At 41.4% G+C, this 14,465-nt stretch overlaps 1 protein-coding gene across 2 annotated transcripts in view; it reads left to right on the top strand.

The window, feature by feature from the left end:
- The window catches only part of PLEKHM3 (pleckstrin homology domain containing M3), an 86,201-nt gene extending 71,947 nt beyond the window's left edge, over positions 1 to 14,254 (top strand). For both annotated transcript variants that reach the window (XM_014954641.1, XM_014954640.1), the window contains one exon: positions 11,850 to 14,254. In XM_014954641.1, coding sequence (XP_014810127.1) covers positions 11,850 to 12,027 — 178 coding nt within the window. In that variant the 3' untranslated portion in view covers positions 12,028 to 14,254. The remainder of the gene's footprint in view (positions 1 to 11,849) is intronic.
- Positions 14,255 to 14,465: the final 211 nt, after the last annotated feature.

The raw sequence follows: 14,465 nt of genomic DNA, 5'->3' as shown, positions 1-14,465 counted from the left end.
CATGCAGTGTGATTTATCCAGAGCTCTTCTGAGTTTGCAAAATATCCTGAAATGCCAGGAGAGTTCTCTGGAGTGATCACAGACATCTTTCTGGAATGTGATGTCACTGGGCCCATGATGTACTGGGATTGTCCATTATAAAACAATAACCATCTATTCTGAAGTGTTTTCTCCATGAAATATTATGTCTAATTCTCTGCTTTCTCTGTCCATGCTCCTCTATGTCTATGTACGTGAGATTTTGTTTTAATGACATTGCTATTCTGAGGTGGTTACAAAATAAATATAAGTGTATGCCAGTCCTAAGCCAAACAAAAGAACCTTTATTTCACATTATATGGAGTACTGGATGCCAGATCAGGGACAGGAGTTGCATGGAAAACCTAGAAGCAAAATGGAAGAAACCAGAGCAGACTTGGCAATGCAGCAATGTTACTACTCTTTTTCAAATGTATCTTGGATTTTGAATAAAGGAATTTATTTTTTTTTTTAAACTCAACAGAAAGACGGTATATCTGACAGCACAGCATTCCTCCATAGATAAGTACATTTCTGGCTGTTTCAAATGCAGTCATTTTAATTTGTTCTCCAAAGTGTTCCACTGAAGGGAAAAAAAAATAATGAAGAGCCACCTTTGGAAACAATCAGGACAAGCCTGTTAAAAGGGCTTCATTATGAATATGATTCCCCTGTGTGCACAAAGATGTTAAATTACAAGTAACCAAGGACTACTCTTCAGGGATTTTTAGCCTGACCTGAGTTTCAAAGACTGTTTGCACATTCTTTTCTAGACTCTTATTCTAAAACATGCACTGACAAAGCAATGGACATAAGCTAAACAAGGTGTGCAGCTGAGCTCTGTAAATGGTTTTCAAGAAAGAATGTATCTAGGGTGCATGGTGAGATAGGCAGAGTTAAAAAAAGAGAGACTAAGATGACATAAAACATAAGATGTCTATTGAGACTGTATAAAAGGCGATTGAAGATATTCCCGAAAGATTGGGAATCTGGGAAGACAGGCTGACTTGAAATGTCTGTGCATTTGATTTGTCTGGGGGATTTTTGGTCACAAAAACAGTGTTGAGTGTATATTGTTCCCCCACCCTTCAGCTGAGATCAGACATACCTTGCAATTACAGAGTTTAAAACCTTCTGGAATCAAATAGTATTTGTCAGCAGTTCAGTGAAAGCCAAAGGAAGCTGCTCTAGCTCCTGGTTTTATGTGAATTAGAAGTCAGAAAGGACTTTTGTTCATGTTTCACAAATGTGAAGTCATGGTTGATGTCATGCCAAAGACAGCAGTCTTTGTTAATGATTTTAATTAAAACACAATCAGCATGAAAAGTTCTCCAGTATTTCTCTTTCTTATTTTGTCAGAGGTCATTCTCCTTACTCCTTTTGTACTCCTTATCACTAAACCTTGCTTTTATCCCCAGCATTTTCCATTTCCCTTCCTAGTTAGTTTTCTCATTACTGCTCATGTGTGCACGTGCACCTCTGTGAAACTGGCCAGATTATTTCAGTTCCGTTTTTTTTGCTCTTTTCCACCTTCAGGCTGGAGGCAGGTGATGCCAGCAAAAGGAGCTTGTGTGATTTGCTGTTCCATCAGCTGCAAAGCAGTGAGGGAGAAGGCCAGATAGAGGGGGTTTGTGTTTGCTTCCATCTCTTACAGATGAGAGAGATTTCGGAGGTAGGTGTGCTGGCCGCTGCAATGACAGGTGTAAGGCGAGGAGCCCGGTTAGAAATAAGTAGATGTAGAGAGTAACCTGTGGCAGATGGAACAGCAAGTCACGAAAAGTTCATGTGAAGACTTGGGATTATACCTGACATTTCTGATGACATGTCTTCAGCTTCCCAGTAGTTAAGTGGCATACAGAGCTCTGAGTAAACTGTGATTTAGTTCCAATATTCTGAGTCCACAACGTGCAGTGAGAATTCCCTTTCTCCATGCTGGTTTTCTGGAATTGCTGTCTACAGCATAGTATTCACATTTTGTTCTCAGTCCTAGACTGCCAAATACCCTGGCTGTAGCTGCTGAGTTAAGGAGAGAAGAGCAGCAGACCTCTGAAGACCATGTTTTTCCTTCTTGCTTTTGAATGTTGCTCATTCACTTTTGAGCATGCTACTAATTCTAGCAGCAAACTGGGCTGTGAGGTTGGAAATACTTGAAGGTGGGTGCATGACAGCTTTTGCAAACTTCACCTCCCTGTCGAATGTTTGAAAAGTGAAGTCTCTTTGGTGTGTGTCTGTGTTGAGAAGGCATTTGTTTTAATGGCTACCGCCTCACCTTTCTCACTCTTCAGAGAGAAGAATGACAGCTGTCGGAGAGGCCACTACAATTCCAAGGTGGTTCTCAGCTGGCTGTTACCTTTCCATCTTCGTGGTCTCTTAGGTCCGCTTTGAGGTGGAGAGAGTGTTTCTCTCCAAAATAGTCTCAGCAGTTTCTGGAGCAGTCTTCAGTAGGAATTTATGAAGGATGGGTCTTCTTTAGACAGACACAGCTGAGAGAAAAGGAGGGCCCCTCTTGAGGGCTGGGGTTTTCTCTTTGGTCAGGTTATTTGCTTGAGAGTCATTTTTGTCAGTCCTTGAGCAAACAGAGTGAATACCTGGGTTATGCACTCCTCGGGGTTTGAATACACATATATTACATACCCTTCTCTCACTAATCAGCATGACACATTCCTTTGTTGGCAAACGGTTCCAAAACAAACACAATCAGTTCAGTTAATTAGCGGGTCTGTGGGCTGTGCTTGGCAGGCTCTTTACATCCTGCTCAACAATACAGCGCAACAGTTTGCTGCCTTGAATGTAAGGGTGGGCTCACAAAGTCATAAGCTTTCTAATGATACTTCCTTTCTGTGGCTTTTCTTGGGAGGTGGCCATTCTCCACAGAGCTTAATGAAAGCTGTATTCAGTAGTTAAACAATTTCTTAAAAATTGTCCCATCCTTTTGGATGCCTCTTCCAGTCAGTTTGATTCCTCTGTCCCTCTCATTTTCTTCTTTTCTGTCTTACCCGTATTTATGTAACAGTTCGTCAGGGTTCTTTCTAAATTTCACAATTTCAGCATCTTTTTGAGGGCCTTTAAATCATGAGAACTATATTTAAAGCCTCCTGAGTTAATTGCACATTTCATGGAGCAAATTGCCAGTTAATGTAAACTCTCACAGCCCTGCTTTTGCTAGAGCTGTGGCAACTTAAGCAACCTGAGCATCTACCTCCTGTTTTATTTCTTGGACTAAATTTGCCCTGGGCTTAAATTTAGCAGATAAAAGTATAAAATTGTCCTATTATATTACTAATTTCATTTTAGAAGTATTGTGAAATGAGTCTAAAATATCCCTGATTATAAATTGGTTTGTTAGAGCTATCCTTGCCCGTTTGTAACAGCCAGGCACTGCCCCTCAATTTGTTCTAATACTCCTTGTTTTTCATTAACATGGTGAAAAGGTTTTGTTTCTTTCCCCTAAAAAAAAAAAATAATAAAAAACAGAAGTGAAAAGAAGATGCCTATTTAGTGGTACTGTTGTCTATAATATGTGGACGTATTTGTTTTATAACCGAGAACAATTTTTAACAAGTTTGAAATCTTAAGGAATACTGAGAAAAATACCATTGGAATGGGAATAGAATTATTCATTAAAAAGGATTTTCTGTCCAATTAGATAATTAAGTAATTATGGTTAAGATTATGATATGCTACCCAGTTAATAAAGTTTTGGTCTTGCCTGTGTGTCAGCATCCTACTGCCTACTTTCACAGGCAATTTGTTGTGTTTAGCTGGTAAAGTTACTTGCTTGGTTAAGAACTATTTAGTCAATTCCTTGCCTTTTATGTGGTGTCTATAGATGTACGTGAACCATGGAGAGTTGCTCTTTTGTGTTAGTATTCATTTATCAAGGCTAAACTGTTTTCACTTTGCGAAGTTAGTTTGTTCTGCAGATCAGTTAAGACATGTAGAGACCTTTTAAGATACAAACCAGAAGACCCAAGTTTAAAATAGACGTGCCACAGAACAGGCTTGACTATATCAGCCAGCTTGGATGCCTCTATAATCTTTGGCCACCATCCTGATAAGACCTATGAATGTACTTAACTTTACACGTAGTGAGAAGTCTTACCAAAGGCTCTGAGGCTGTGCTTAACTTCATCTGCATGCCAAAGTCTTTGCAAGGTTACAGATCACCATGTTATGGGTGCTGTGTCACTGGACGAAAATGCCTTTAAGCATTTGGGAGAACGTTAAAGATAGATATTAGGCAGAGAGACTGAAATAGGTAGTGTAGAGCATTTGCAGGAAATACCTTGGCGCAGGTCAAGGGCATCACTCAAAGTACATCATTTTCCCTCTTGCTTTGATTAGTCTGTTTTATGCTGGACAGCCTTTCCCCAAGCCCAGTTCCCCTGAGCTGTGTTAGTAGTTTAGTACCTAATTTTTGAAAGAGCTTAGCTTATCAGATGTTGATAGTTGATTCAAAGCACCCCGAAGTGATATGCTCAGCACTTTCTTTAAAGAAACTTAGGCACTTAAGTAGATGCTAAGTTCTCTTGATAATTTAATTTCAACTGAATCTGTCAAAGCTGGTCAAAATCTTCTGGCCTAGGTCTTCTGGTTTTTATCTGTGCAGAGTTGTGCAGTAATGTTATCTAGAATACATAAAAAGAAAGAGATAAAATATATTGTTTTTTTTTTTCATCAAGCACTGTATTTTGGAACTGAGTTAGCTTTAGAGGTCAGTTTTACCTGCCTCATGTCAGAGTGTTTTTAACTAGAACGTTCAGTGTAAAGGCAGATGCTTATTTAAGTAGGAAGGTCTCTGCAGTGCTGCCTTGTGCTCTTCCCCGATGGCTGAACATCAGCCATTTCACTTCCACTTTTTATTTTGCAGCTTCCCTCCTGTGCCATCTTCCGCACTCTAGATGTTTTTAACTTGGCAATCAAGACCTTTTAATTCTTCCTTCTCCTTCCTCATGCAAATTCCCCTTTTAAGGCAGACTTCTTCATCTCCTAGATGCAGTTCCTTGTAGACTGGACAAGAGCTTGTCAATTGCTTTTTAGCCCATGAAAGCCAACACTGCCAACTCTTAAGTGCTCAGAAATTCTAAGATTACCTTAATAATCTTGTTGTTTATATACTTAGTTTATTTTTTAAAATGTTAAGTTCCTTTTTTCTATCTTGGGTCCAAATAGGCATGTCTTCAGCATTACGGTAGAGCTATGAAGTCCAGGTGCCTTTGCTTTTCTCTTTTATTGAAGGCATAACTCCTGGCTTAATCACAAGATTTCCAGCCTTGAGACTTAGAGAAAAAAGCAAAATACTAGAATCATGCGGTCAAATTATAACTGTTGAGGACAGTATGTTAATATTACTGTTACTAGTATTGCCCTGACTCTTTGCTTCTAGGTCTTCAACCACCACTTTGTGAATACGGTTCATTAATAATAGGGGAGGTAAAGGGGCTAGGTCCAGTGCATGGCATGGCAGCTAGCAGAGGCAGAGGATATATATGTAAGCCATGTAAACACTTGAATCTCTGTGGCATCTCAGTCTCTCCAGTGGTTTGCAGGTGGTGAATCTACCATGTGTAGGGCTTTTTCCCATTCCAAAGTAACTTGGCTCCACTGACTAAAGTGTAATTTCAGGTTAAATGTTTTATTCCTGATCCCTCTACTGATTTCTTATGAACTGCTGTGTACAGACTTACATTACTTGGCTTGGCATCTCTGAACTTAGACAACTTGCGAAGTGCAGTACTGAGGTTGGCAGTCAGTCCTTAGTTCTCCTGCTGGATGCAAGTATGGAGATATACGTAGGTAAGCAGAGCATAAATCCCTGCAGCCACAGCTGGGGGGGAACTGAGGACACGATTCCCTCCTTAATCAGGAGCATCAGAGCTCTGCAAAGAGGGCTCTGGGAGCTGTAGGATCTCTTTGCTCCTGCTTGACCCTGCTGCCATGCTCCAGTGTGGTAACTCAGCCTGTGTACACAACTATCCCAGGAGGAGAGCAGGTGATTAAATCAAGCTCTGCTTCTTGTTCAGCCCCAGCCTGTAATGAATCTTTCCATGAATATCCAAAATGAAGTCCCGTTCTGCAATTTCTCTGGGTCTAGCAGTGGAGGAATTGATACTGAGGCTCCTCCTCACCGGTAGAGCACTGGTGGTTTTCTCTCCCCTCCAGTGAGCTGCCCACTTTTCCCCTCATTTGTGAGGTTTAATATCTTTGACCACTTTGCACACTTGTTGGATGCAGTTGACCTTGGCAGTGGGTGCCAGCATGACAGGACAAGGGGCAAGAGGCAGCACAGACAAGGAGGCACCCAGGGGAAAGCCCTGGGTGGCAGAGCCAGGACATTCATTCATCTTATTCATTCGTCTTCCTCCCCTGCCTGAGGTGCTTCTCCAGCAGCTGAGTCTAACCCATGCTGGGTACAAGGGAGCAGATCCTGGTCTGGCAGTTTTCATGCAGGGACCCAAGCGTAGCTTGTCATTTGGCCATCCTGGGGTGGCATTACTAGAGCAGCAGTGGTGGTCTTGGTCACAGATGCCGTGTCAGGCTGTGCTTAGGCTGGTCCCTGCAGCTGTTCCAGAGGTGCAAACCACAGGCACTTTGCTTGGTGAGTCCCATCGGTGCAGGCTGTTGGTCGCTGTACACCCCTTGCTAGCTGCTGCCTGTAACCCCCTCGGCATTGGTTCCCCCAGCACACCAGCTGGGCTGATGGTTGACAGTTACAGTTATTTCCACTGTTTCTGTGCCCTCCAGCACCAGCCCAGGACCCAGACAGTGCCATTATAAATGAGGAGGGTCTTCAAGCTCTGCTGCCTATCAAGGGTAGCCCCCATCTGATGAGCAAGTATATAGAAAAGAAAACTATGATTATGCTTTGAATCACCGCTGGCTCCCTGAACGCTGAATTAATCATTTAGAGTGAATTTCAGACATTTGTAATAATTTGAGGGGCTGGGTAGTGGGGTCTGCTCGGTTTTTGGTTGGACTTTTTTTTTTTTTCTTCTTGAGAGGCAAATTTTTCAAAAGCAAGTCTGAAGTAATAACAGTTTTTAAAAAAACAACAGCAAACCCCTGTGTTTAGTAAAGATTGTGTGTCATATAAGGCGTTATCCTAACAAGCTCCTTACAGGGACAAATCAATGTCATATTAGTGCCAACTTTCTTCCATTCATTTACTTACATGGGCGTCCCTCCCTAGGCAGGCTCCTGCGTTGGTTCCTAGGCAACTGTAATAATATTGCTGCACGTGTGTGTCAGGCATTGATTGCCTTTGGGGCTTTTTTTTTGTGTTGTAAGTGAACACAGGCTGGTCCATTTTCTTTTTCTTTGTGTTTGGCTAAAGTCTCTGAGAGTTTTGGAGGGCGCGTCTGTGATATTCACAGCTGAGCAATTCAGAAATACTTGCAGACGGGCACACGTGCATAGCGTGGGACAGGGATCATGCTGGAATCTCTAGGCAAGGTTTACTTCAGCTACTGTGGTTTGCTCTTGGGGTGTTTTTTAATAGCCAGGTTACAGGTGGTTTAGTATTTTGGGTGCTTGATGAACATGTAGCATCATCTAAAGAAAACACAATGAACAACCCCATTTTATCTTGGTTTTACTCTGCATGAAGGGAAAGAAAAAAAAGTGCTAGTCAATGAAGGGTTCAAATCCTTACTGACATTTGTTTTAAGGGATTACTCACTTGAGCAAGTGTGTGCAAGGTCTGGCACAGAGGAAGTGGGTTTTTTAAATGAAAAAATGAAAGTTAACATTAAATAAAATTACAAGAGAAAGGATGGTGGGTGAATACAGGACGGCAATGAGACTGGGGAGCTCTTTGCCCTTCTCAGCTCTTCCAAGAGCTCCTGGCTGACCTTGACCATACCAGTTCATCTCTTGTTTCCCAGATGTGAGGTGGGAATGGCTGTATGTCTGTCATCCACTGTTTGTTCATTTCAGGGATGAACAGCATAACCATGAGCTGCTTTGATTCCCCGCTTGGAGTTTGGAAGGCAGATGGGTACAGTGCACATGCATGGTACTGAAGCTGTCCTAATAAACCTTGCTAGTTCCAGCAGCTTCATCCCAACATGGTCTTGACAGTCTGTCACCCTGTAAGGTTTCTAGGAGACAAATAAAACTGTCTTTCAGATGACATCTTGGGCCACCAGTTGATCATCCCTGCTTAATGTGGAAGGTCTTTGAGGCCTCTCTGTGTTGCATTTCCTTCTTTGGGCACCTGATTTTACCCATGAGCACCTAAATGGTGATGCAGCACAGAGGAGAAATATGAGTATAATAAATTGATTGTGCAGAATCTAGAATTAATTGAGCCGTAAGCCCATGAAATACATGTGGGAAGCATGAAAACAACTTGCCAAAATTTACAGTTTACCAAATACTGATATGCAGATGTTTTAAATGCCCAGACTTAATGGGATATACTAATGTTGTCATTTCCTCAGCATCCAAGGAATGATTTTATGCTTTTAATGTAGAAAGGCTCTTATTTTTTAACTAGTAATGGTAACAAGAGCATTATAATGCACGTCCGGCTGTGGAGAACTTTGCCCTTTCTCTTGTACACTTTTCAGTGCAATTGAAAATATTTAGAGGATTGAATAACTCTCTGCATTTTTGTTACTCTGGTGTTCAAACAAGTAAAACATCGTAAAAAATAAAACATCCTCTGTAGTCTCACCAGAAATTGATTCAGTCAAGAAAGAGGAAAAAAAGAGAGAAAACACTGAAATAGAGAGGAAGCTATTTCAGATGCCTTCTTAGAAGGCTGAAAGTCTGTATGAAAACAACATGCAATGTTCACCAATTCTTTAAATAATGTTTGAAAAATAGCAAGAGGCTGTTAATGTGCAGTATCGCAATATCATTCGTTAAAGAAGGAAACATGAAAGACCTGAATGGCTTTACAGGCTCGTCGGCGTATTATCCATGGTGTATAGAAGTCTCACAGAAGATGCAAAGATTTTTTGGCCTCTAACCAAAGAAGTCGTCAGGATTCAGAAATAGTACCTGAACTGTGAATTACCTATGGCAACAAGAAGGGTTAAAGAAGAGATATCTAAGTGTAGCGAGCTATTACATGAGCCTTTTATAGACTACAAAGACATGTTTCCCCAAAGGCAGGCCAAGAACAGCATTGCCTCCTCTTTCCCAGTGACTCAGTATCTTTAGCGATGAGGGGATACCAGCATGCAGTGAAGGCTGACCCAGGTATCCTCTGTACCTGTCCCTGTGGAGAGCAAGAAGCAGCTTAGTTCTTCAACTCAGAGCACTGTTCTTCCAGGCTGCTGGTTTGTTGTCATCTGCACCCCACGGTTGGGGCTAGGAGTACATCAGCCTTCACCAGAGAAAGTAGAAAATTGGTCTTCAGAGAAGCAGTCAGGGGTGGACCGATGGTGGCCACCACCAGAATGGGCCAATGATGGTCATGATGGCTGCTGGTGCAGTGGACTTGGCAATGTGGGGCTGTCATTTTGCACTGCCTCTGGTTAGTGCCTGAGAGTGTGGGACCCTAGTCAGAGCTTCAGCTATTGCACCAGCTCTGATAAAATAACAGTGCAGACATTTCTTCCCTCTTGGTTCTGAGTGACGTGAGAGAAGTTTGTTCATTTTTTCCAATGAGCTTATCTCTGAAATATGAATTCATATTAATTTAAATACCATCAATCTTGGTTTCCTCTGCCGATGGCCTTTGATGGGGGAGAGCAGATGTGCTGGCTCCTCTCTCATCCCTCTCCGTCCATTTCAGCAGCAATTTTTTATAAGTTTTGTCACCTCCATGCATACTGTGGAGAAATACTGAGCGAGCATAGGGAGTGGCAATGTGAGAGCGCAAAATTACACTCCTCATCAATCATTACCCTCTAGCAACTTCCAGGGCACTGTAAATTGCTGACTAACAAGGCAGAATTAGCTTGATAAAATCACCATTAGTGTCGGTTGAGAATGATGTAAAGTTTTAAAGACACTGCTGTCCTCTCTGTCTCTCCCTCATCCATTAGCGTGTCTGTTCATGGAGATCCCAATCCAGCAGAGCACGTAAGCACATGCCTAATTGTAGGCAGATCAGTAATCCCAAGGAAATCACTGGGATATGAGTCCTAAGCATGTGTTTATGTGCTTTGCTGGATCAGGGCCATAACACACACACTCTGAGCACAGAAATGATACATATCTCTGTGTGAACCAGTTTCTTGATTTAAAATGAGATTTAGACTCACTAGCTGGACTTAGAAATATGACAGTCAAGTTTTACAGCAAGAGAGCATAGTAATCAGTAGATATGCAACATTATACTTAGCTTCTTTAACTTTCCTTTTCTTACTTGTTATTTGAGTTTTATCAGTTTGTGGTAGCTAGCAATGTGCCTCTCTAAGCCTCTGCACAGCCTTCTCAAAGCTTTGCAGTTACTAAAATTTAGACCATGTTTGGACCCATGCATAAAACTTAAAGTGCGACCAAATCAGGAACAGTTTTTTAAAACTTACAGGTGAGGTGCAGATGCAGGTAATGTAGCTCTCAGGTTGTGTTAGCTTATGGACTTCTCTTGGTACTACAATTTGCCTTTTGGCTTCTCAGTGCTTGGGGTTTGTTTCTTCATGTTTTCAATTTTTCTTCACAGACTTGAAGGCAAGACCCTTATTTCTAAGGAAAAAAAAAAAGAAAAACAAACAAAGCCAACACAACAAAAAAAGCTCAAAGCAAACAAACAAAAACCCCACTAAAGATATAACAATGGACACTTGGATCTCATACAGTCATTTGACTCTAATAGCTGTGAGAAAGGAAAAGTGCGAGGCATTTCAGGACTTCCCACAGAATCACCGGGTGACCAGTGCCCCTCATTTGTATTTCAAAATTGCTCTGAAGTGTGGTGTTTTGTTGCTTTCATGATTTGATTATCCAACTGGAATCTAAGACTTTGTACCTCTGACACTGTCATCCCTTTATTTTGTCATTTGGTTACAAAGCTGTGGTGACTTATCACTACAGATAGTTATTTGCATCGAAAGGCTGACAATGTCCAGCTGTGTAGTTGCAGCCCTTTCCGTGATCACCACGTTTCAATGCTCCACAGCCACCTGGAACTGGGGCTTGATCTACTGTGATGTTGCATCCATTGCCTCAGAGTGCCCCAAAAGTAGTCCGGTCATCTTGTTCGAGCAGTTTGTTTGAAGTCATAATATCGCATTTGAGAACGGAATAGCACAGCTTTGAATGCCAGAAGTGATAATTGCAATGATCTAGTCTGATCTTCCACAGGACACAGAACAGAAAATATCACCTACCTCTGTTTCATTTTTTACTTTGTGGAACAACTTCTTCTCCTGGTGTTGAAGTGGACTGTACTTTATTCCTTCCATAACAAGCTGACCACTTTAATGAGGAACATGTTGTATCTTGACTGCTGCAAATGCTGAAATGTATCTTAATGGAAATGAATGTTGTTACTCTTCCTTTACAAACCAAAGCAGCAAACTTGTCTTTCATAAAACAAAATCGATGTCTATTCTTTGATAGACTTGAATACTAGTTAATACGAAGATAAATATTAATCCTTCTAAAAATTTATGTCTGTGAAGCAGAAGTGCTGGGACAGATTCTCAGCAACTGCAAGTGAATGCAAGTCAGTTTCAGTGGTCCTGAGTAGCTTTACACCAGCAGAGGTGTTGGCAAGCCAGTGTCTTTTACAGCTCCACTCTTTTGAAACATAGCACTCCTTGAATTACCAGAACTGTTTGAAGGAATATCTACTGCTCACAATCCATGTAAAGTCCATTGCACACTCTCATCCTATTTTGTCATTCAATTTTGACGCTAATCTATCTTTGCAGGTGTGAAAGCTGTGGTGCTGTCTTCCACTCAGAGTGCAAAGAGAAGGCTGTACCGTGCCCCAGGTGTGTGCGTAAAGAATTGCAGAAGAAGCAGAAATCCTTCTGGAGGCGACTGAATATGGACGAAAACTTTGAAGAGTCTTGCAACATGTTTGAGTTGTCCTATCAGAACACATGAGTTCCGCAAGGTGGTGGCCAGCCTGAAGAAAATCCCTTTCCCAGCTGCCAGCTCAAGCAACTTCTCAGCTTAGCCAGGCAGAAATCTTGCAAAATAATATCTGACCTTCTTCATCTGTGAATAGCAGCTGCCAAAGTGGCCATAAAGCCTTGTTGGCTTTAAAATACCAATGGCTAAACTGCATTTTGCGTTGGAAGTCCAGCCGCTAGCTCTCATACAAAATGTGGTTTACTTGAAATGCTTTAGGTCTAGCTAATTAAGCACCCAACTTTTTCTTTTCCACCTCTGGAGAAGACTTTTTCCTCAAGGCAGAAAATATTTGCTGCCATGACCACATTATTTTTTATGTTGTTCATTTAGAATCAATGAATCATCTACTTATTTATGTGTATCATTTATTTATTATTAGCCTTGGGAGAGGTTCTGGTGAGGTGTTTCACAGAACCCAATAGGGCAGGAATGATTTTAAACCCGCCTGCTCCTTCTGATAGGGATGCGTGGTTCCATTTCCTCATGTTTCCAGAGAGCTGTGTTTAAAGGATCGGTGCATTTACATGTCATTCCTCCCTGAGGAAAGAGAAGTATCTCCCATCAAACCTTATCGAGGGTGCTTGCAAACGTAAGAAGCAGAATAATTCCTTCAGCTATGTTTATATATTTATAACCACCCCAGTGAACTATTCCATATGCAGATAAGCAGGGGACTTGCTACTGTTTTTGCTCAGGCTGGGTGTATCGGTCAAGCTCTGTCACCTAAGCCCATTGCGTTTTACTCTGGTTATTCTTGATCCGTGTAAGGCCACATCCTCATCTCCAGTAACATGATGTTGGTTCTGACCTCCTGCTAGTCTTACTTTTAAAGGCATTTTAAGTGGTTTTGTTTTTATTTCGTGTTTACTTTAAATGTTTCTCTAACCTGAACCTGTTAGACTGATAGTCAGGAAAGTGGTCTTGCCCACGTTAGTTAGAAAATACCTCCAAAATTGTGAAAAGCCAGTTTGCTGTGCTCGTGTGCAATTTGTGTCCTGCATTCTCTGCGAGCTCTAAGGGATTTCGGTGGTGGAGAGTGAAGTTCTTTGAGGTATGGTTCTGCTCCACACACCTGGAACACAGGGAAGTATTAAACATGTTAAATTACATATATTATGAAAGCGAAGTACGTGATAGATGTAACTGGGGAGATATGTGTCATCACTGGCAGTATGTTTAATTCATTTTGGCTTCACCTCCGGTGAGCACTTAGAGATCCTCCTCCCTCCAATCCACATTCTTAACTCTTTCTGCAGACCCTGCAGTAATGTGTGTATCACGTACCTATGAAAGCATTCACGTAGATATACACATACATCTATATACAGAAAGCAAATATGGTTTCACGAGAAAAAAGCCAGTCACGTGCATGTGTATTTTTTCCTCTCTTCTCACATAGGTTTGTGAAAATGCAGAAAACTGATCTTTGCTTCCTATATAATCTGCAGGCTGTTGTATTCAAGGCAGAAAGCAGTCCTGATTGTTGAAGCACCTTGAAGTATTTTAAATAAAAGAACAGGGTACATCATGCTTACACACAAAGGTAGAGTGCTACAATGAATTGCCTTATACTGGAGCATAAGTGGTTACCTTTTCCAGCCTCCACTCAAAGAAAGTAGCTGAATCTGAGCATTCTCAAATTTGAGTGCAACTACTATATATATATATAAGCATGTTTATATCTGTATACATTAGACAACCAGTGCCTTTCTTTTCCAGAAGTTCTTCTCGCAGTGGGATTCTTTGGAAGGAAGTGGGGGTTTTTCCATGTTCTTGGCAAAGTAGTATAGGGATTCCCATATTTAATAAACCTGGTGAATCATACACCTTTGTCACTAAAATTAATACTTCCTCTACACAGGGATGTCTCTGTCTCAGCGCACTGTTCCTCATGTGAAATGAGTTGCTTTCGGCTATCATCCTTAAAGATATAATGTTCCTTGCAAGTCCATTCCCAGGTGAAGAATTCCCTGCATGTTCACAAATGCAAACACTGGGGAAGTATTGTGGAATTAGTCATGCAAACAGGAACTGCTGTGGTGCTGGCTGAATAAATAGTACGCTCCTATGTTTTTCAGCATGTGTCACTACAGCTACTCCTGTGGCAAAGCCAGTAGCTCTGCAACTGTCAGAATCTGGCAGGTACTATTTTGAATTAGCTCTAGACATAATGGTGAGTCATTAAAGAAAAAAAAAAGGTGGTGTTTTTTGTATCATTATGCTCTGGTATTTAAGATACTTTACAGCACTGGTTCATGTCCTGCTCGGTTTAGAGAAGGCTGCTTGTGTGCACTGTCAAAAAACTTATGGAGTGAAGGAATCAAGGTTCAGACATTGAAAACTATTACTTTGATGGACATCTCCAGAGTACCAGTCATGTGGGTGGACAGATACTCTAGTTGAATTCT

Source organism: Calidris pugnax, unplaced genomic scaffold (genome assembly GCF_001431845.1).
Source record: "Calidris pugnax isolate Ruff unplaced genomic scaffold, ASM143184v1 scaffold103, whole genome shotgun sequence".
NCBI lineage: Eukaryota > Metazoa > Chordata > Aves > Charadriiformes > Scolopacidae > Calidris > Calidris pugnax.
This window is presented reverse-complemented; position numbering and strand designations above follow the sequence as displayed.